At 37.6% G+C, this 21,439-nt stretch overlaps 1 protein-coding gene and 1 long non-coding RNA gene across 2 annotated transcripts in view; one reads left to right on the top strand and one right to left on the bottom strand.

The window, feature by feature from the left end:
* The window catches only part of gabrb2b (gamma-aminobutyric acid type A receptor subunit beta2b), an 82,880-nt gene extending 69,299 nt beyond the window's left edge, over positions 1-13,581 (top strand). The window contains exons 6-10 of the mRNA XM_084729841.1: positions 1,668-1,805; positions 4,731-4,883; positions 7,935-8,179; positions 8,873-9,013; positions 9,796-13,581. Of these exons, the coding sequence (XP_084585967.1) occupies positions 1,668-1,805; positions 4,731-4,883; positions 7,935-8,179; positions 8,873-9,013; positions 9,796-10,143 (1,025 nt within the window). The 3' untranslated portion in view covers positions 10,144-13,581. The remainder of the gene's footprint in view (positions 1-1,667; positions 1,806-4,730; positions 4,884-7,934; positions 8,180-8,872; positions 9,014-9,795) is intronic.
* On the bottom strand, positions 847-19,806 carry LOC146319253 (uncharacterized). The gene is made up of 6 exons (XR_014771536.1): positions 19,777-19,806; positions 16,410-16,498; positions 8,807-8,908; positions 8,027-8,138; positions 1,663-1,828; positions 847-1,116 (listed from the first exon to the last, which is right to left on the bottom strand). It is a non-coding gene; the product is annotated as an uncharacterized LOC146319253 (long non-coding RNA).
* Between the last annotated feature and the right edge of the window lie 1,633 nt (positions 19,807-21,439).

Raw genomic sequence — 21,439 nt, 5'->3', positions numbered from 1 at the left:
TTCACTCCCTAGGATTTCACCTGAGTGTTTCCATGGTTGTGTCATGCCGGATTAACACAAGTGATGGGTCAAAAAGAGTCAAGGGCACACAAGTGGCCACTTTTGAACATAAAATAATAATAGAAATAATAATAAGCTGCCGCTACTGGTACTTTTCAAAGCACAAAAAGTGTTTTTCAACCACAGTAACTGAATAATGATGACAGTGTTGCTACTTGACAGTGTCATGCCAGATTCACTGACTCCCATTCATTCTCGCTCATTTTTCTTTGCTACGGAGATTTTAAAAAAAGATATGTTTTGTTTAACCAGGAACAGCTGTGTTATTGCTGTCACCAAACTAACCAGACCCCCTTGACAAGACTGTAATTTTAATATTGTTGTCTTCATTCAAAATTGAGAGAAGCAGGAGGGAAAAACAGTGAGTACAGCCAGAATATTTTCATCTTCCGCTGTGAATAAAGGGTTTATTTTGACTAAACAACCAAAGTTGCTGGTTGTTGGAGGAGTGGAAAGACAAGCCAAGACCTTTCTGGTGAGTTTTATTTTGTTTCTGTCAAGTTTGAGTGAAAATGACAATGATTATGTTAAAATAACAGTTTTGCAAAGGGAGTCTGGTTAGTTTGCTGAGAGCTCAAAAGAAAAAAAAAACCCCAGTTTCTGGTTAAACAAAACATACCTTACTCTCTAAAAAATGTCTCTGTCTAGCACTTTTGGTGGACATACTTTGAGATATTATGTTTTAGCTCAGTTTAGCTTTTGTCAGCTGCTGCACTCTTTCTCAATACTGGACCACTTTCAAAAATTGCTGTCCCTATTTCAATCAGGGGAGACCCATTTTGAGTGTACAAGTATATTTATTGACATGTGCCCGATTTAGAGAGGACTGTGAAAAGTCTTTGGCAGTTAGACTCCGTCGTGACATCATCATCAAGCCGTGATTAGTAAAGAAACCTCCGATGGAGTCTAGACGCTGGCGGTGGTGGTGAAGGGATGGCTGACTGTTGATGAGATGAGGACTAGACTTCTGATGAGCTCGACCTGGGCACTGGATTAGAAGAACTGGAGGAGAACGGGGTGGAGGAGGGTCGCGATAATTCCGTGCAGAAATGATAGCTGAAAGCGGTGGCAAGAACAAATTTAAAGATCTGGCACAACGACACGATTGGCGGATGGTGGCTGTGGCTAAAATCTGGTTGGTTAACTTGGAGTGAACGCCCATGGATAGCTGATGGAGAATAAGTGGGTAAAGAGAGCAAGGACAGAAAGACATAAGATGGTCTTCCTGATTGAACTTACACTGAGTTTCATTAGTTACTTGGATACAGAAATGTGAGAAAATAAGGTTAAGGTTAAAGTTACTCTTTAATATACAACATGCAGGTAATAGTACCAAATAAGAAAACACACTGATACTATAAATGCATATACACGAATTTAAGTATGATGTAAGAGCCAGCCATGGATAACCTGATGTTTATTCTACCAAATACTAATAACTGTGTTTGCTGTGAGCTGAATGTAAAATGGTGACATATGCAACCCTATTCAAGTGCCAAGTGATTAATTAACTGGACTGTGCAGGATCCAGATGGGACATGATTATGAACATACACACAGACCATTAACAATCCTCAGTGATTCCTCTTCTCTGTGCCCCACCTCAGATGGTTACACCACAGATGACATTGAGTTCTACTGGCGAGGAGGAGACAACGCTGTGACGGGGGTGGACAAGATTGAGCTGCCCCAGTTCTCCATTGTGGATCACAAGCTCATCTCCAAGAACGTCGTCTTCTCCACAGGTAATGGAAACAGGCGGGCTGAACTGCATGAACCACACCAGTCATAAAAGAGGCCAAGTGAGAGTAGAAATCTGTAATATATTTACTGTAATGAATCATAAAAACATGGACAGACAACTGACAGTTGTCTGTCCATGTAAAGTCACAATTTACATTGTTGTGCTCGTCTTGTGCTCCTGCAGTGTTTCTGCAGCCTGTCACAGATTCATATTTGGGCAGTTGTACTCATTTTAGTGTGTTTTTTGTTGCATATTGCTATTTTAAGCTTGAGTTAATTGAATGTACTGGGGTTGAACATGCAAACAGCAACACCAGTACATTATAATGGAACACAGTATTATTAGCCCTAAAATAAATATTACCTTGAGGTGTAAATGTTCAATTTTGTACATACACACATGTAACTGTCATTACTTTGCCTTTATATATGTTAAAAATCCCAAACCCTTTTAATTACTTTCTGTCTCTCAGGGTTATTTCATTTCATCACAATTATGCCACTGCAAAGAGGGCAATATGGCATTTCATAAATATTGACTCATTTCATTGTTTGCACTTCCTGATATGAAAATAGCATCTGCTAATTTCCAGAAATGCAAAATGTTATGTAAATGTACGAACCCACATACAAACCTTCGAATGAAACACCGTCCTGGGAGACAGAAGACACCATGACTTATTTAACAGCAATAAACAAAAGGAATGCTGTCTGATACAATGAAATATTCATCTCCACTGCATTTTCATATTCATGAATTTGTCATGCAAGCAAGGCAAATGTAAGCGGGACAGTGGTTCTGCTGAATACAGTTTCTGGATACTGTATTCAATGAGAGAAGAACATGAATGCAATAAGAGAGTAGAGACTTGGCCAATGAGAGGGCTCGTTTTGTCGGCTGGGGTCACACATTTACACACAACCCTATTAACAACATAATGCTTTCGCAATATTTGTATGTGTGCACCTGTGTGTGTTTGTTGACCATTAATATGAATGCAAAGTAAGTCTGCTCCAGTGTGTCCCTGCAGTGTGCCTGATTGTATTGCCTTATACAGAGATATGGTAGACGGGGGATTCCCTTTTAATGTGCTGTCGACTGCGATACGGAGGGAGCGACCTGGGGGTCACTCAGAAATGCAAACGTCAGCAGAGTGCCCGGGCATTTATCCAATACAAGTGTCATGTTTCCCTCCAAGGATGGGCAATGTCATTGTTGTCCTTATGAATAATAAATATTCACCGCTGCACCTCAGTCCCGTCATTCTCTAACCAAGTTGTTTCCTCACTTCATAAAGAAATAATTCAGCGATTCTCTCTGCGGCTTGTGCTCATATTAGCTAACTGAAACAGCAGATCTAAGTGGTGGCGTGCCAAGAGGAGCTGCGGCTGGTGGATTGTTGGTGCTTTCATTAAAAGGACTTAATCTTCCTCCCTCGCCCCTCTTCTGTTTCTGCATGGCTTTCCAATAAACTGTATATTACAGTGTACTGTGGCTCTCCTTCTGGTGCCTTTGCCCTCGTCAGTTGTAATGCAAAACAAACCAAAATACAGCCTGTTCCCTAAGGAGAGAAATACGTGTGTTGATACAATTTGGCCTTATCAAAACTCTGCCGTGGGCTTATTTCAAATAGAGCAGAGATAAGCAGAAGGAAAAAAAAGGAGGACCCTCAACCATCAACCCTCTTGCACAGGCACTATAAAACAGGTAATTCTGGAGATCGCTGATGCTTCAGTTCAGTAGAGACAACAAATATGGCTTTTTACTGAGTGCTTCTACAAAGAACAACTAGAGGATGAGAGACTCAGGATGGGCATGAGCAGTCAGCACCCTAGCTGCTTTATGTCGTGATGATTTACAGTATGGAAAACTAATGTTGATAACTGAGCTCGGAGAAAGAACTGCTGAGGGAGTACAGCCCACATTTAAGGATGCCCTCACAACTGCATCATATATCAGCCAATATTATTTATACAAAATATAAAATATATGCATAAACACACATTTTTGCAATCATCCCTCAAAAGTGGTTAATACTTGTGACAAAGATATGTAAAGGAGGCAGGATATTTTACAGTTTACCAATAAACTTTATCATGCAAAATGACATCAGGGCACTGAAACATTTTTACTGGTATTTTTAATAATTGTAAATTTCTATAAATAACACAAACAGAGCAAAATATGTGTATTTATGAAACCTGCATCAAGAAAAGGCCTCAAATATACACAGAATGCTGTCTCTAAAGCTAACAAATAAAACAAAATACATTATGCTCCGGTAAAAAAAGAGTTTTCGTAAAGGCGCATATTGGACAACACATACAGAGATTCCCATACAGACCTTTATATCTGTGATAGGCCAATATCACGTAGATAATAACAGTCGACTGATATATTGGTCAGGCTCTAGTTTGAACGTTGTTATGCTTTATTACATATGATGTGAAAACCTAGAATTAATGATTGGGTGATTTCAGCACCAGAGCCTGGTGTTAGCTCATATCCTACCAACAGTCAACTTTGGTTTCTTTAAATCACTAAAACAAACTTTCTTTAACCTTAAACATGTAAGATTTAGCGCTTAGACTTAACCATACAGACGGCAGATCAGAAACTATCACTGTTATCTGACAAATACCTGTTTTTTTTTGGGTTTGTTTGTTTTTTGGTTTGTTTGTTCGGGGTTTTTCTTTGGTTGGAAGACTTTTTGTTTGAACTTGAGGTCTGAGAACATCTCGAAATATACGCTGTAGGGGAAAGTTATCTTTAAAATAAATATACACTGTAGGGAAGAGAGGTCTCTAAAATAGCATCAGAAAACATAAAGTCCTGGATACCTGGCAGCTGTGGCAAACACTGTGGAAATACATCACCTAACACTGCTTCTGCCTGCTTTTTTCTTACCCCCGTCCCGTCTCTGCAGGTGCTTACCCTCGTCTGTCCCTGAGTTTTAAGCTGAAGAGAAACATTGGGTACTTCATCCTGCAGACGTACATGCCTTCTATACTTATCACCATCCTCTCCTGGGTCTCCTTCTGGATCAACTATGACGCCTCTGCTGCCAGAGTGGCTCTGGGTGAGGCCGGCAATACAAATACAGATAGATAGGCAGGACACGTTGAAAAAGGGGTGAAGAAGATTGCACTGGCGCTGAAATAGACTGACCAGGGCAACCCAACAGAAAGCCATTCACAGATTATTTCCTTTCCCCATTTTCGCCTCATACCAGTCACATCATTTACTTGAAGGGCAAATAGAGACAGGCAACATTAGAGGTGACGAGATGGGGAAAAGAAAAGATTTACAACATATTTCACATCAGAGTCAGACATGAAAATCTGTTGCATAAACATTGAATTTACTTAGAAAGGTAAAAGCAGTAGTTGTAGATGACCTGCTTGATCTATGTCCCAGTACAAATACAAAGCTGCAGGTAAGTTGAGTAGGTAAAATGTTTAAAAAGATTAAGTAGAAATGACTAATCTTTTCTCATTAACTTAACATTAATATGCAAGTTTTATTTATTTAAGTTAATTATGCTTAAATTTTTTTTTTTTTACGGAACACTTAAGAATGGTACCAAATCATTATGTTGACAAACAATCAGTTTTTTCTTCATTATTATCAAATAATTTGTAAATCTTTAAGAAATCATTACATGGACCAGATATCTATAAACATTATTGCATACAGTTATAACTGATGCTATACTACATTACATTATGTTACATTATGTTACATTAAGTTACAGTACGGTCACTTTGCATTGTGTTGCATTGTGTACATGTACAAAGCATGATCTTTTTCTTAACCTCCCCAAGTAGTTTTGTTTCTTACACTTACTGAAGTAGTTTTTGTGCCTTTATTTTGAAATTCTACTTGGACATTGCACATTTATTGTTACCGACTTGACCACAAAGTCCTGCATGTGCAAATGCTGACTGATTTATTAATAATGGTTAATATAAAGTGTTACCTAAAGCTTGAGTTCAGTCCTCACTTGATTACACTTAAAATTTAATAAACTGACATTATCCTAGTGAGAGCAAAGTGTTCCAACAGGAGCAGCTACAAGTTCTTTTTGTGAAATGAAGAACTGAGTCTTCAAACTGAGGAGGAAATCAAATTTGTCTGTAATGTTCATCAGTGTGACTGAAGAGTTCTTGGTTCAACTTAATATCTTAAACTACTGCAAATTGTTTTCTCAAGAAAATTGTATTTGTTTTGAATCATTTCAAATAATGATTACATCAATTCTCATTACAGAACTCCTTACAAATTACCTCACTTTGTCAGCTTAAATTTTAAGGCAGCCTGGACACTAACTTTAGTTAAAATAATTAGTTTGTTTTTGCAGACTTTTCACTGTTTTCATTGCTCAGTTATATTAAATATTTACCTTTATAACTTCATTCATTAATTGACTTTGTGTTAAACGATCATGAAGAAAGCAGAATCGAACTGCACTCATGCACAACTGCACTGTTTCACTTTTACAATCACTGTGGGTGTTAACAGGGTCAAATATCCATCACAGTAGAACAAATGTTGCCGTGTCCCACAGACGTATTATGAGGTGATTTGTTTCCACTCTGATTCGGGAGCCTCCGTGCTTTTTTGGAAGTCACAATTTCCCCCCCGTCACCCTCGATTATGTAAACCCTGTGCAGCCTGTGAGGTTTGTATTGAGCTTCTAGCTTATTCTGTGTTTATTGGAAGCTCCCCGCCTTCTTTTCACCCAGCACCATCCACCCCGCTTCATCCATCCTTCTACCCATCCCTCGCTTTAGTCGACAAGGCAATTTCGCTGATTGACGACTGAGCTGCATTTAGTGATCCAGTGGGGAAGGCATGCATGGGATTTAATGAAAAAAAAGGTAATGCTCCATAATGGAGACGGGTCAGCAGAGTTGGGAAATGTTCAGTCACCCCCCAATCTACACTAGATTCAAGAACCACTTTACTCTGACCTGGTTTCAGGCATTAAAATGGGCCTGTACTGGCTGAATCACATGGCCACTGTGCTGCTGAAATCCTTTGTTGTTATTGTTAAGCTCTCGCAGCAACAGCTTGGGAAAATTGCCTGAATCCTATTTTGAGCAGTGGTCATCTGACAGCTTTGTGACAGCTGTATAATAATTTAGTAATTGTTTACTGAGACCCTCAATAGAAATTGCCTTAAGTAATCACGCTTTGTGTGCTTTCGAAGTAGAATGTACAGGTGCGTGGGGGTGGATTCGTGAGCGCTACATAAGAGCTGAGAACACAATTATTTAATCATGCATGGAAAATCATATATAAGCTTTAGAATCGGGCCTCTCATACCGTCTATAATTCCTGCATATAGATTATAACATGGACACACACTATGGTAAGCACACTACATCCAAAAGACAGTGCATGGCTAAAATGACAAAAAATGTGAAATTAAATTACTGCTAGCAAGAGTTAGCGTGCCACTCATAACAAGCACAAACTCAACACATTGATATGCACAGTCGATCTGGCAGTAAGTATCCCCACGGCATGCTGGGCGAGGCTTTTGAAAACTGTCTACAACTTTTCTCAGTAGGTGTTCTCCGCTAATGAACAAGACCAAGGTTGACATTTGAATTTCAAATCGCTGCGCCGCTTCAGGTGCACGTCTTTTAGCCTGTCTCCCGATGCATAGTTTGAAGTCATGGGGGTAAGCCCCTCGGTTTCATTGATCCTGACAGGCTTAATGAAGCACAGACATGGTATCAAGTTGATCACAAAGATGTCTCTTAGTTGGGAGGATTAAAACTGTCACACAATCAGTCAGAATAATACAGTAAGCAAGGGCTTCAGATTCAGGTGCTGCTATTGATTTAATAAGAAGAATAATGCAAGAGGTAGATTTGTGGGTGCTCAGCCCTCTTGTTTGTGGTTATTGCATAAAAGAGACATAATGTCAACTGCTGATTCATAGTTTATGAAGTACTGCAACTTATTGCTGCCATACTGCAAAAAGAAAAATGGATCAGTATCATGTGTCATGTGATAACTTATATCATGTTGTGATAACAAGAAATATTTCATATTATAATGTAATATTGATCCATTTTTCTGAATATATTTTGTAATAAATATGGTCTTCCTTCACCAGGTATTACCACCGTGCTCACCATGACTACCATTAACACCCATCTGAGAGAAACCCTCCCCAAAATCCCCTATGTCAAGGCCATAGACATGTACCTAATGGGCTGCTTCGTCTTCGTCTTCCTGGCCCTGCTGGAGTACGCGCTGGTAAACTACATCTTCTTTGGACGGGGTCCTCAGCGGCAGAAAAAGGCAGCTGAGAAGACAGCTACAGCCAACAATGAAAAGATGAGGATGGATCCAAACAAGGTAAAAACAGCTTAGCTTGCTTCTGTAGTTTATAGAACTTTTATTTTCATTTAGAAAGGAATGATTTTTTTTGTTTCAGAAGCAAACACTCTTGATGAGCTCCCATGTGCTCACATTTTCAAGTGAGAGCAATTTTCTTTGCTCTAGATTGCCAGAATCAAATGTTTTCTTTACTTTGCAATGAAATTTTAATTTAATTATTCATAAAGCTGTCTGAGGAGCTTGGAATAATTACTTGCAAAGAAAAGAAATGTCACCACTTCAAATGGAGGGTTGACCCAATGTTTCCTGCCTTCACTGTGCCAAGGAAAGCCAGTCTAATAAGCTTGCCCTATCCCTGTTTGAGTGTGACATGTTGCCAGCTGAAACAGAGGGAAAGAAGGTCTCTGAGCCACTTGGCTCTTTGTTTTGAAAGAGTTGTGTTTTCTTTCCCATTTTGTGTTCCCAGCTGACATGAACCAAATGCTTACTAGTAGAGCTTAACCGTAACATGCTACACATGGACATGCTGATATGGGTTGAGTACAGAACTCAGCAGAAAGAAATAGGAAAAGTATTTGTAGTTACTTGTATGTATAAGAACCTCATTTTTTCATGAATTGTACATTGTTGTAAACTTATACCCACCTACACAAATGAAACATCCTTCCGCCACTTTTCGTGAGTAACCATGGTGATTCTGTTTGCCTCCAGTGGCTGGTGGGGAATGTAGTTGGCAGAGATGATACTCTGTATGCAAGAATGAAACAAAGAGATCTTGACGGCCATGACTCGATGTGGGAACCAATCTTTGTTGATGATGCAGCAATTGGACTCGGCGATCAAAAGAATAAGGTACGTAAAACCTATTTTCAAAATGTCAAACTGGGCCAAACCGCTACACATTTAGAGCAGAAACTACTACAGTTTTAATTTAAAGAAGTACATTATGTTATTCCTGAATAGCGCTTAACAGTGAGTTTCTAGAAGTGAAAATCCAATTTAAATTCAGAAGGATTTAGATTATTAGCCATAATGTTATAACCATCCAAAGTAGACTGACCACGAGCTATAAGAATGTGAAACAATGGTAGAAAGAAAGAAGGACAAACCCCTTTATTCATAATGTCATGGAGAAGCACTACACTACCCACAATCCTTAAGTGTAACAGTGATGTCTCTGATTGGTGCAGCTTGCATTTACCATGGAAATGTTTCCTGCACCCATGAAAAAGTAGTCCTGCTAGCAGGCTGGCTAGCTAGATAGCTAACATTAGCTAACACGAGTCATTCTTATTATGTATTGCAGTTAATGTAATCTATACACAAACATATTACAACACTGTTATTAAGACTATCAACACCATAATAATGACAAATGTTAACTTTAAGAAGACACAGTATCATTCAGGCTGATTCATGATGAGTAATTCCTTTACTCTATCTATCTATTCTTCACTATCATCATTTTTAAATCAAACTTTTTTTTGATAATGACGATTGCCATGTAATAAGTGGGATAATGTACAACGAGCTGGACATTATTGAAAACTAGTCTGGTAGTTGTGGAGGTAAAATGTGATTCATTAGAGAAAAATGTTGTGTTATTAATACACTAGACTGTTTTCCTTGGGCAGATGGATCCACATGAAAACATCCTTTTGGGCACCCTGGACATCAAGAACGACATGGGCGTTTCAGAGCTCGCTCTGGGTCTCAACGACCCGCGGAACACCATGTTGACATACGACAGCTCGACTCTACAGTACCGCAAAGCAGGACTGGCCAGGCACAACTTCGGCCGAAACACGCTGGAGTGCCACATGAGTCAAAAGAAGAGCCGACTACGGAGGCGCGCTTCACAGCTAAAGATCACCATCCCAGACTTGACTGATGTAAACTCTATCGACAAATGGTCGAGGATGATCTTCCCAACCGTCTTTTCCTTCTTCAACATTGTTTACTGGCTTTACTATGTCAACTAAAAGGAAAATGGACATCGGTGAGGGCAAGAACAAACAGCAAAATATGTTGCTCATTTCTTGTTTGTATCTGGTTTGTTTCATTTTGTATGTGATCTTGTAACACTGGACTGAATTATTATATTCAGGACTGGATCCATCGTATCTTGGAACACCACACTTGCTGGCTAACACATAAGAACCTTATAGACGAGAGATTACAAACATATAAGGTGCCTGTTCCTGAGTAATTGTTTAAAATTTTACATATTTTGTGATTTGTGTATCTTGATGTTTTTTTTAAATGTTTGTTTGCATATTTTTTTTATGTTTGTATCATGTTAGACTTACAGCATACATAATCCATTGCCAAAATATCATATCGGTTAGATACAAATTGACAAATCAACATATTTAAATTACCATTTACTTTCACTGATAAAAATTGCTGAAGCAAGTTCAGGTCAACAGGGCTTTCTATGATTAATCATGTCTGAGACACAAATTTATTGTTACTACAATTAATTTCATACAAATATTAAGGGCCTGAAGTTCACAATTTACAATATCATGTGTTGTCGAAGAAATTTCAGATCAGCCTTTTTCTACTTTAATATATTGGGAGAACGATATAATTTATTTCAGTGCGTTTTCTCAGTTCATAAACTGTTTTAATGAGGTGGCATTAATTAATATCAACTAATATCATTCCAAAACTGCCAGGTTTTAAGTAAGATTGCACTCAAGAAGCCTGCTGAAGGTCAAAATGGCATAATGTAAAGAAGCATAAAGCTAATTTGGATTCCTATTATTGTGTTCTGTCCACGGTGTCAAACTGTTCAAAGAGAGTAAAGAACAAAAAGAGTGATAGAGAAATATATATGAGAGAAAATATTAAATAGTTTTCAGTTTTCAGCCAAATTGGCTTTACTTATATCTTATTATAATTATTAATAATTTTCCCTGAAACACAAATACATAGTATGTATGTCTTTGAGGAAAACTGTATCCAGAAAAAGTAGTTTAGTTTTCAAACAGCTGTATATGTAAATATCACCTGTATAGCAATTATTATAGGGACAATACAAAATTCCCTTTTCAACTCTCTAGTTTCACTTTCTTGGACACATATTTACATTATTGATTTAAAAAAAATCCCAACTGCTGAAAAGGCACTTTATTAGCTATGATAATTCTTCCATGGTTCAATAAGAACACAGATGGCAAAGCTAAAAGGACTCCAGGATGCATAAAAAGCACAAAACTCATCAAAAATCAACTTTTTAAATCATTATTTTAATCTTATTTTTATAGAAATGATTTCTCTTTCTGTTGACAATGAATTTATACATTGTATCTGCCTCCCAAGCAAAATTATTACAATTATTATCGGTTTAAAACCTTTTTGTTTCCAGATTGAAAAACGGGCTGTTGATCGCAAAGGAAATAGCCGTAAATCCAAAAAGAACTTATTGCAGTTAATTACAGATTATTTACTATCGATGCTGTGCTTTTGACTGTATGTACACAAGCTAAAGATTTTATAAAAGATTTTGCACACAAGTTCTTAAAAGCCATAGAGGCTGTACCATAGTTCTTCTAACACCTGGTGCTTACGGGGGCTGTCTTATCAATATGACTATGATCACACTTTTATTTTTGTTTCAGTTACAGCAAAGTTAAAATGTAAAACTACAACTAGGGCTGCAATACACACACAAGAGTGTCATATCCCCGTCCCCATCGACCTGCCACACTGTCCGTATGAATGAACCGTATTATGGCCTCTTCTGACTCTTCAGACTGCAAGTTGAAGGAGCCGACATGAAGTGCTGACGCTGAAAGGAAGAGAAGGTAACTCCAAATATCTTTCAAGAATCACTAGAAACTGGAGTCTTTGTCTCCTTTGTCTCATACGCTTCATTTGAATTCACCTTAATCAACAAAGTTCTAATTTAAAGGGATCATTTCATCTGGTACGCCATTCGTTTTAATTGTGGAGGTGTGAGTGAACACTTTAACACGAATATTATAAATGTTTACTTAAAATGTAGCCACATACAGTTATGTCTCACTGCATGCTTTGTACAGTAGTAACTCCTTGATATTCTGTTTTATGATCATTTTCTCCTTCCTCACCCATTTAATTTGTGCTTTTTGTGTCTAATTCACCTCACAAAAGAGCATACAGTACATACCTTAAGTCTGTAATTCATCTATTCAAGAGTATGTCTGGTTGGTATTGCAAATATTGATGATTATATTTAAAAGTATTTACATTTTTCTATAAAGCATTTACCTAACAGTTTGTTAGTCTGTTGAAGAATGACACAACGATGCATTTTCACAAACACTGCCCAACAACTGAAATGTAAACTTTGAGTGAACATTGTGTAGTCCAGTTCACTTTGAACTTTTTACTTTAACCTCACTGGTATTTACATGTTACTCATCAGAATGAATATTTTCACACTGTGTTGATCCATGGTATGGAAAACTGCCTATAATAAGTAAATTTGTTATGTTTTGTTTGTTTGTTTTTTAATAATTCTGGTGATTATGTCAACAAAATCTCTTCTTTTCATCTTTCTTGTTTTAATATACCTTTATCTCAAAGAAATGTGTTTATTTTGTACGTGTAAAAAAAAAAACATATGTGAAGGGATCCAGGCAGATTCTGAATTCTATTAGAAAACTGATTATTGGCATTGTAAACTTTTCTATAGATGATTATGAGTTGAACTCAAATTTGGGATCATGACCCCAAAAACACATATTTAAAAAGTATGTATATATCAGATAGTATATTAATTATCAGCAATCGGAACATATTATTCCTGTAAATAAATACCTATGAGCTTTCAATACAGAAGACAAAAGGATATTTCCAAAATCATATATACTGTAATATTAAGAGAATGCAAAGGCTGATGTGAAACAATGTAAATAGTCTATTTTACAGTGTCACTTGATCATTTTGTTTTTGTTTCTTTTTGCTCTGTTTGTCAAAGCACATTTCTTTGGTTTTTGCCAAAATGTAACATGTATTCATGAATGTAGTTGATATTCTTTTGCAGCATGTATCTGCTGTAATGTGTCAGCAAAAGTCGAACAATTTCTTGTACCAATGATCAGCTAAATACAGCTTAATGTACACCTCTTTTTCCAAACACACATACACGTACACACACAAACACATGCCCACAGGCACACACACACACACACACACACACACGCACACACACACAAGGGTTTAAGTGATAAAGAGGCTAGAGATGCCTTCGTTTCAGCCCGAAAGTTAACCATCTCAGGTCAGCACAAATCACACAATTAACAACACTACAACACAAACTACACCGTCAAACCCAAGAATTGTACTTAAGGAAAAGTACCTTAGTGAGCTTGTTTCAGATGTTTTCTCTACAATTTGTTTACTGTTCCTGCTTAACGCAAACCCCATAATACTGTTTAATAAGTTTACAGTACTAACAGTATGACACACCTTTTTCAGCTTTGGCAAAATCACACCTAAAATTCTTTAACAGTCATTAAGGTACTACAAATTCAAATCCCAAAACGGCTGGGACGCCGTGTAAAACGTAAATAAAAACAGAATGCAATGATTTGCAATTTCTCTTTGACCTATATCCTGTTGAATACAAAACAAAGATATGTTAATTTTTTTGTAAATACACACCAATTTTGAATTTAATGCCTGCAACACATTCCAAAAGAGTTAAACAGGGGCATGTTTTCAACTGTGATACATCACCTTTTCTTTAACAAGACTTTGTAAGCATTTGGGAACTGAGGACACTAATTGCTGTGGAATTTGCTTCATAATACACTACACATTTTAAATGAGAGACGGGTCTGGTTGCTGTTGTAATACACGCAGAATGTGGTTTGACATTGTTTTGCTGAATTAAGCAGGGACGTCCCTGAAAAAGATGTCTGGATGGTAACATATGTTGCTCCAAAACCTGCATGTACTGTCCGGCGTCAATGTGGCCTTTACAGATGTGATAGTTAGCCGTGTCATGGCCACTAACACACCCCCATATTGTCACAGATGCTGACTTCTGAAGTTAGTGCTGTTAACAATCTGGACAGTCCTGGATGAACACAGTGTCCGTGGTTTCCAAAAACATTTTAAAATGAGGACTCGTCAGACCACAGCACAGTTCTCCACCATCCGTCAGTCCATCTCAGATGAGCTCCGGCCCAAGAAGTTGGTGCCGTTTCTGGATACTGATATATGGTTTTCTTCTTGCATGGTAGAGCCTTAACCTGCATTTGTAAATGCAGCAATTAATTGTTTTTATCCAGTGCAAATCACTGTCTTAATTTAATTTTACAAGGTGTCCCAACTTTTTTGGAATCAGGGTTTATAAATCCATTTCAGCCATAGACAAGTCTCGACCAACCCAGTATAACAGACTATGTTTATCTTCAGAATAATACTGTATGTGGTATGATATGGTGCATTTGAGTGTAAGAGTGTGTAGTGGATGTATGTCGCCAGACTGTACTGTGTTTCCAAAGCACACCGGCAACTGGCAAGAAAAGGTCTGCTTCATAAGTTCTACACTGAATATGTGTTTGTACTTCACAATGCTTTTTTTGTTTCATATATTTTTATACTTCTATACTCCTATGTAAAGAAAAAAACTGCTAACACTGTTGTTTGGCAAAACCTTGTAAATCCAATTTTGGCAATTTTCACATTTATACTATACAGAATGATTACACTGTCCTCTTTGGATTCTGAAAACTCAATGACATGTAAATCCTTTCATGATCCCGTGTATAAAGTTTAAAAAATACATGGTTGGACAAGGTTTTAAAATAGCTTTTTTTTTTTTTTTCGACATTCCTGGAAAGTAATGGTTTTTGGAAATGCAAGGTTTTCATCAGACAGCAGAGTCTTCTCTGGAGCGCAAGGACAGACTGACATCCTAAAAGCCTAAATGACACATCTTGGTGACAGTGTATGTTTGCACACACTCACAGAAGAAGCCTTAGCCTCCTGCTGCCCTGGACTTCACTCCAAGCAGCGTCAATCCTTCCTCCCCTCTCAACACCCTCCACCTTGAAAAATCCTTGTATGTGCCACTCACGAGAACATTCCCAGAAACCCGGAGCTCAAAGATAAGCCCTGTAAAAGTCAGTGTCTGTCTTTACTATGAAAAACCTATGGAAATTAATACATTGTCAATAAATATTGTATACAGTTCTAAATCTGTGAGTGTTTATTTCTGCGCTAAATCAGAAGAAAGAGGCAAATGAGAATAAAGGCATTTTTGATGGATGGGATCTACCTCATTTACCAGCTTTAGTTCCCTGCTTAAATTTGTTTTATGTCGGCATGTGAGGACATTTATATTCAACATTTGAGATGTTTTTTTGCAAAAACAGATATCTCTGTTTTTATTTATCTTCCTGCATCATGTTTTTTAAAGGACTGAATATCAATCAAGCAGATGTTGGATTGTTTTGACATCTCAATTTTTTTTTGAGTTTTCATAAATCATGTTTTTATTATGCACTCAGGGGAATTTCAAACAATTTCTAAACTAATTCTAAAAAAAAATGATGTTAATCTGTTTTTACCAATCAACTCCTCATCTGTTGCTCACGAAAAAGACCAAACATATGCAGACCCATGTTAAAGCTACTACAAGGAACATTGTGTGAATTTTGGACGCCCTTGTGGACAAAAGTGGTACTGTTTCCACTGCCATAACCCCAAAATATATCTTTAAAAAAATATATATATATGTATATATATATCTCAAGAAAAAACTTGAGATATAAACTGCTTCTATTTAAATGGTTAACAGGCGAGTCACTATAACTTTGCTTGTAAAAATCTAAACACAGACTCATATATCTGACCCAGGGGGCAGGCATTAAGAATAACTATATAGAAATAGTTGATCACATTTGTAGATGGTCTTGTTATAAAGGCATCAGTATTAAACTGAGACCTCCTTGCAACAACAACTAATGTTCTATCATGCTTGAAAACAAGTAACACATTTAACTCGGGTTGATTCAAGTCTAAGCCGACACTAGTCATTCCTTTGGAAATTTATATTTACTCACAATAATACAGATATACACATTGTTCTCTGCATAGGTATACTGTTTTAACCTTCATGTCCATTTAAGACATTGATGTCCTTATACAGATGTACAATATCAGGCCAAAGGTCCCCATAAACCCAAGAAGTCCTTATAAGATATTGTGTAACTAGTGAGAAGTGTGTACATGACTGGGAGCTCACCAGAACCTAATTGAAGCCGATTCTTATCTTGCTTGCAAGGACACGGAGCGTGAGCGCAGATACAGCTGAACACATGGGAATATTCCATCCTATAACAGAGGTAATCATAGAGAAATGTTTGAGTAAACATCCCTCCCACCTGTGCTGACGTTAAACCCAACACTCTGCCACAGTGCTTGGCTCTTTGCTTCAGTCTCTGTATGCTGAGTCCATTTGCAAATGCAAGATTAAATGTACAGAAAGACAGATATTTGTATTTATTATTTATTGAAACACATTTCCACCACAGAACATCGTAAAAAACTTCAATGACAGATTAAAGTAGCAACAAGGAACTTTCATATTTTGATGATTTTTGGGGGCCTTTTTGGACAAAAACAATCTCAAAAAGTATAACAAAAATAAAAAGCTGAAGACAAATGTGCTTCTTTCTAACTGGCTAACATACTACTCACTGTAACTTTGTCTCAGAGAATCATTTTGCCTGATTTCAAGGAGGATTTGACCTGTTGGCATGCAAAATAACTGTATGGAAATAGCAAGTCTTCTTGCTGATGATCTTGTTAGTTTGTGTTGGTCACACAGAAGCATCAGTATTTAGGTGAGACTCTTTCATAACCAGTTAAAAACTCCTTGTAGTATGTTTAAATTACTGAGAACTCAATCTTTCCTCCCCCCTTTTCACACAAATCCACCATTTTGTAGAAGGATAATCAAAAGGTTATTCAGTTAATAAGTTTCTGTTGAGTCCATGTAAGTTTTGTGTACATACTTTTGTACACTTTTAATTTCGCCATATGTCAGTAATTGAACCCCTTTTTCTTAAATGAAATGGTTTGTAATACCAGACCAGTGTTTAAAGCTGGTGTTGTACTTTTATGTAACTTGTGGATTTAATACTGATGTCCAGAGTTTGTTCAGTTTTAAAACAACTTTATTTCAAAGCTCAGTAAGTACAAGGTACAAGGTCACTTTTGCACTTGCTGGCAGTGTAAAATTTCCAAACCACTGCACAGGCATTTGCATTTCAATTTTACGGCTTCACATCACAGAGATCAGTATTACACATTAAACATCAAGGGAAATAATACCTACCTGGAGTTGAGAGATGCTTCTACTGCTTAAGTATTGTCATATCAGAACTTTCATACTGGTCTAACTGTGACTGTTATTTTTATAAACTAGTTCTGCTCTTAATAATTTAACAGTCACACAGGAGAACAACTCTAAGCTTATCTTTATTTAAACTTAACATTTAAGTAATGTGCAAATTCCTCTCATCTATTTGAACAACCCATTTTCATCCCAGCTTGTCACTTTCTGCCAATTTGTCACCTCTCCTCGGTATCTCATACTGAAGGACAAGGTACCCTTTCGTGGCTGTATCAGACACGTCCAGAAGGCTTTTCTAACATCTCCTTAACACTGTGAAATGCTTACAGATTGGTTAGGTTTAGGCACTAAAACTGCATAGCTACGTTTAGTTTAAGACCATAGACTCTCTGAAGTGACTCAAAAAACTTTTAATAACTTTTCACAATTATTATTGTGAAAAGTTATTATTATTGTGAAAAGTTATTAACATTAACAAGAATCACATGGGACACAAACCTCAGCCATCTATCCACTCACGCTCTCCATATGCAGACTTTGTCCCTCATTACACAACAGCCGACAGCCCGGTGTGTCTCATACAGCCACAGATGGATTTACATTGAAGTCACTTAAAAACCTCAGTACATCTCTTTCAGCTAATGGGTACCGTATGAGTTGCTGAGTGGCAGTAACAAATCATTGTTATGTGAATGTGATGACTTGGGAATGAGACTAACCTGGTCTGAAAACATGCAATGCATCAGAGACCATTCGTCCCTGCTGCAGTCATTTCAGTGCAAAGGCTTTTCTGTTCTGGGCAGGGTGAGGGAAACAGAAAAACACTTCTAGTAAAGCTGTAATCCCATTTCTTATGTTTAATGTTGATGGTGAGAATCCAAAGTGTCCATCAGACAGGAAACTGGTTGGCAGGAAATTATTTTTCAAGGCACATTTACAGATGCACAGCCCAGTTTCCCTGAAAATGATATCCATATTAGATGATTCCACACCTCATGATTTACATCCAGTGTCAAGGTTCAGTGTGTCCTTTTCAGTGTGAAAAGCACAAACTAAAGATGAAGTTTCACTTGTGGGTGGGTGTATAACACGACTGGCAGACTTTAATCACCTTTTTTGTTGATTAGAACTACAGTCTTTCCTTCAATTTAACCAATTTAAGTTGTATAATGTCTATTTGCTATAATCATTATCTTTCCTTCACAGTAATCATGCTATAGTTGCCTTACCCAGATATTACAGGAAGAAAATAAAATTGTCATTGAAAGTATTCCAGGAATTTTTCAGAATTGTGCAATATTTCTGTAACATGTCTGGTGATAGGGTTAAATAGAAGGTAGCCTATGAAGACATATTTTTTATATTGCAAAATGTGTGTTCTACACAAGCAGTTACTTATGGAAAAAAGATGAAGAAAGTACATTTATCACTGCATATGTCACTAGAGTTCACACAGTCAATGCATCAAGGCTGCTGCTCAATTTTTAGCTATAGTATTTTGTATAGTTGGTAAAAATAACTGCAATACAATCATTAAACCCCGTATCAATGGCAGATTAGCAGTCGCTGCCTTTGTACAGTTCAGAAAAGATCACTGCCAAAAACTCTAGGCCTGCAGTCAGTGTATAGCCAAGAGGCCTTGTAGCCTGGTTCGTCAAATTTGTAAGAATGCAATAAAACTGCAGCTGCCTTTTCAAGGTCTCAAGATGAAACAGCAATTATTTACAACATCTTTCAGCTCAAGCCTCTTTCCTACTCTTGCCCACTTTATCTTAGATACAGAATCCTTCACTTGCAACCACCGAAGGGCACTTGAGTTGTTGACTCAATTCACTCTTGAGTCTAATACTCCATCATATATGAATAATTAAAAAAAAAACTCTTATTGGTAAGGCACACTCAGGCATTCTTCAAAGCAACTGGGTCAACTTTAAAATGCTCCTGAAAACACATGTAAACAGGTCAGTGTTTTTCTTGTAGTCTTACAGCTTTGAGCTAATGCTGCTAGCAAGGTGGCTAATGTTGTTGCCATGTAAAATACTTCCTCATGATAATGTAAGAACACCATGGCATCGAAATCTGTTTTTTACATTTACAGACCAAAACTTTCTGAGCTTCACTTAAACACTTTAATGATCTAAGGGATATTGTAGGAAATCAAGCTACAATCAAGCTACTGTATAACGAACATCACATTTATTATAGCAAGACAGTATATATCGCATTAGTTGCTATGATAGCAGCAGAATCTTACCATTGGGGAAAGGTCAGCAATTTTACTTTTGGTAAGCTTGATGTCTCTGTCTGCAGAAGTGACTGAGGAAGACAGTAGACAAATTCATCCCAAGAAACAGCTCAACGTGGCGTAGAGGCTGTAGAAAAATCAAGCCAAGCAGTGCTGAAAAAGTAAGAGGCAAGAGAATTCTAAAAGATAATACCCACCCCAGCCATAGCCACCTGGCAAGAGATACAGAAGTTTCCATTGCCATGCCACCAGATTACAGTGCAGCTTCTTCCCTCAGGCTCTGAGATCACTTGACTCATCCTTCACATTCCACAATATGTTTATTTTGTGACTTGCTATTTATTCAACGATTGAAAAGGAGGAGAACAAGGGATGTGGAGGTGCCTGAGGCCCCAAAATGATTAAATCCACCCCTGCGTGATAGTTGTATAGCTGTTTTAACCCTGATCCTACAAACATAATGAGCATTCAAAGACCACCGACAGGGCTCCCTGGGGCCCCCAAGAATAAACTACTGTAATAAACAACAATCATAGCAAAATGTTACTCATTTCCTTCTTATAACCTTATTAGTGATGTAAGTAGTGCCATCTGAAGAAAAAATAGCTAGATATTATTTTAGGAAATTTACAGTTATTTACATATTGTGTTAAAAAAAAACACATAACACAATTTGTGTCTGCTTCATCTGTGTCTGTCTCCTTAAAATAGAGTGTGCAAATGAGGACCTATGGAAAACATAAAGTCAATTAGTAAAGGTAGGTGGATAGGTGGATTTGGCCTTTGCTCAGCTGTTATTGGAGCACAGAGAAAAACAGGACTTTGGAAGGGTCAGCTGGGTGCTCTTGACTGGAGTCCCCCACGACCTGCATGGCATTCATTTGTATTTTCAAAAAGCACAAATTAGGATTAAAATTAATATTAAGACAGACAAAACTGAACCATTATCTGAAACATGATATTGTCAAGAAACTAATGAGACATGGACCAGAATACCACAGTCAAATTCCAAGAAGAAAAGTTTCTCACAGTGTTAAAAATGCTAAAATGTGGCCAAGTCATCCTCCATCCCAGTCATGTGCACATGGTCAAAGATTCCCAGTATAACAAGTGGGAGCGCTGTAACACCATAAATGTTGACTGCTTTGGGTCCAAAAGGTGCCATGTGTGATCACTCTGGTGGTCTTGTGGTGGGAGAAGCAGACAGGCATGCCCAGAACATCCCTGGTTCAAATTCTGATGCCGACATGAAGCCGTTAATGAGAGACTGTGGTTTTCTGGAAGACAGCTGTCATGAGGGACTGCTGTTAGGAAGCCTCACCACATGACTGCACTCTTAGATATCTGACAAAAATAATGCTGCAATGAATGAGATGCCACAAAACAAAACAAAACAAAACAAAAAGCTGCACTGCCTTTGGGCAAAGCATAGAAACAGTCAAAAGTTTCAGTGGAAGCTGTTCGTTGGCAGATATTGTGCCATCTCCGGCTTATAATGTGTGTGTTCAAAATGCATAAGTAGCACAGTGGAAGCCGGCTTAATCAAAAGAATCTGCATCCCATGGCAACAAAGATCTTTTCAATTTTGCATTGCCTTTTTCATACGAGCACAGTGTGATGCAGAGATTTGAAAGCGAGCCACGTGGTGCAGAAATAGAGCTCTGGTGGCTCT

Source organism: Lutjanus erythropterus, chromosome 11, assembly GCF_056507025.1.
Source record: "Lutjanus erythropterus isolate fLutEry1 chromosome 11, fLutEry1.hap2, whole genome shotgun sequence".
Lineage (NCBI taxonomy): Eukaryota > Metazoa > Chordata > Actinopteri > Lutjaniformes > Lutjanidae > Lutjanus > Lutjanus erythropterus.
This window is presented reverse-complemented; position numbering and strand designations above follow the sequence as displayed.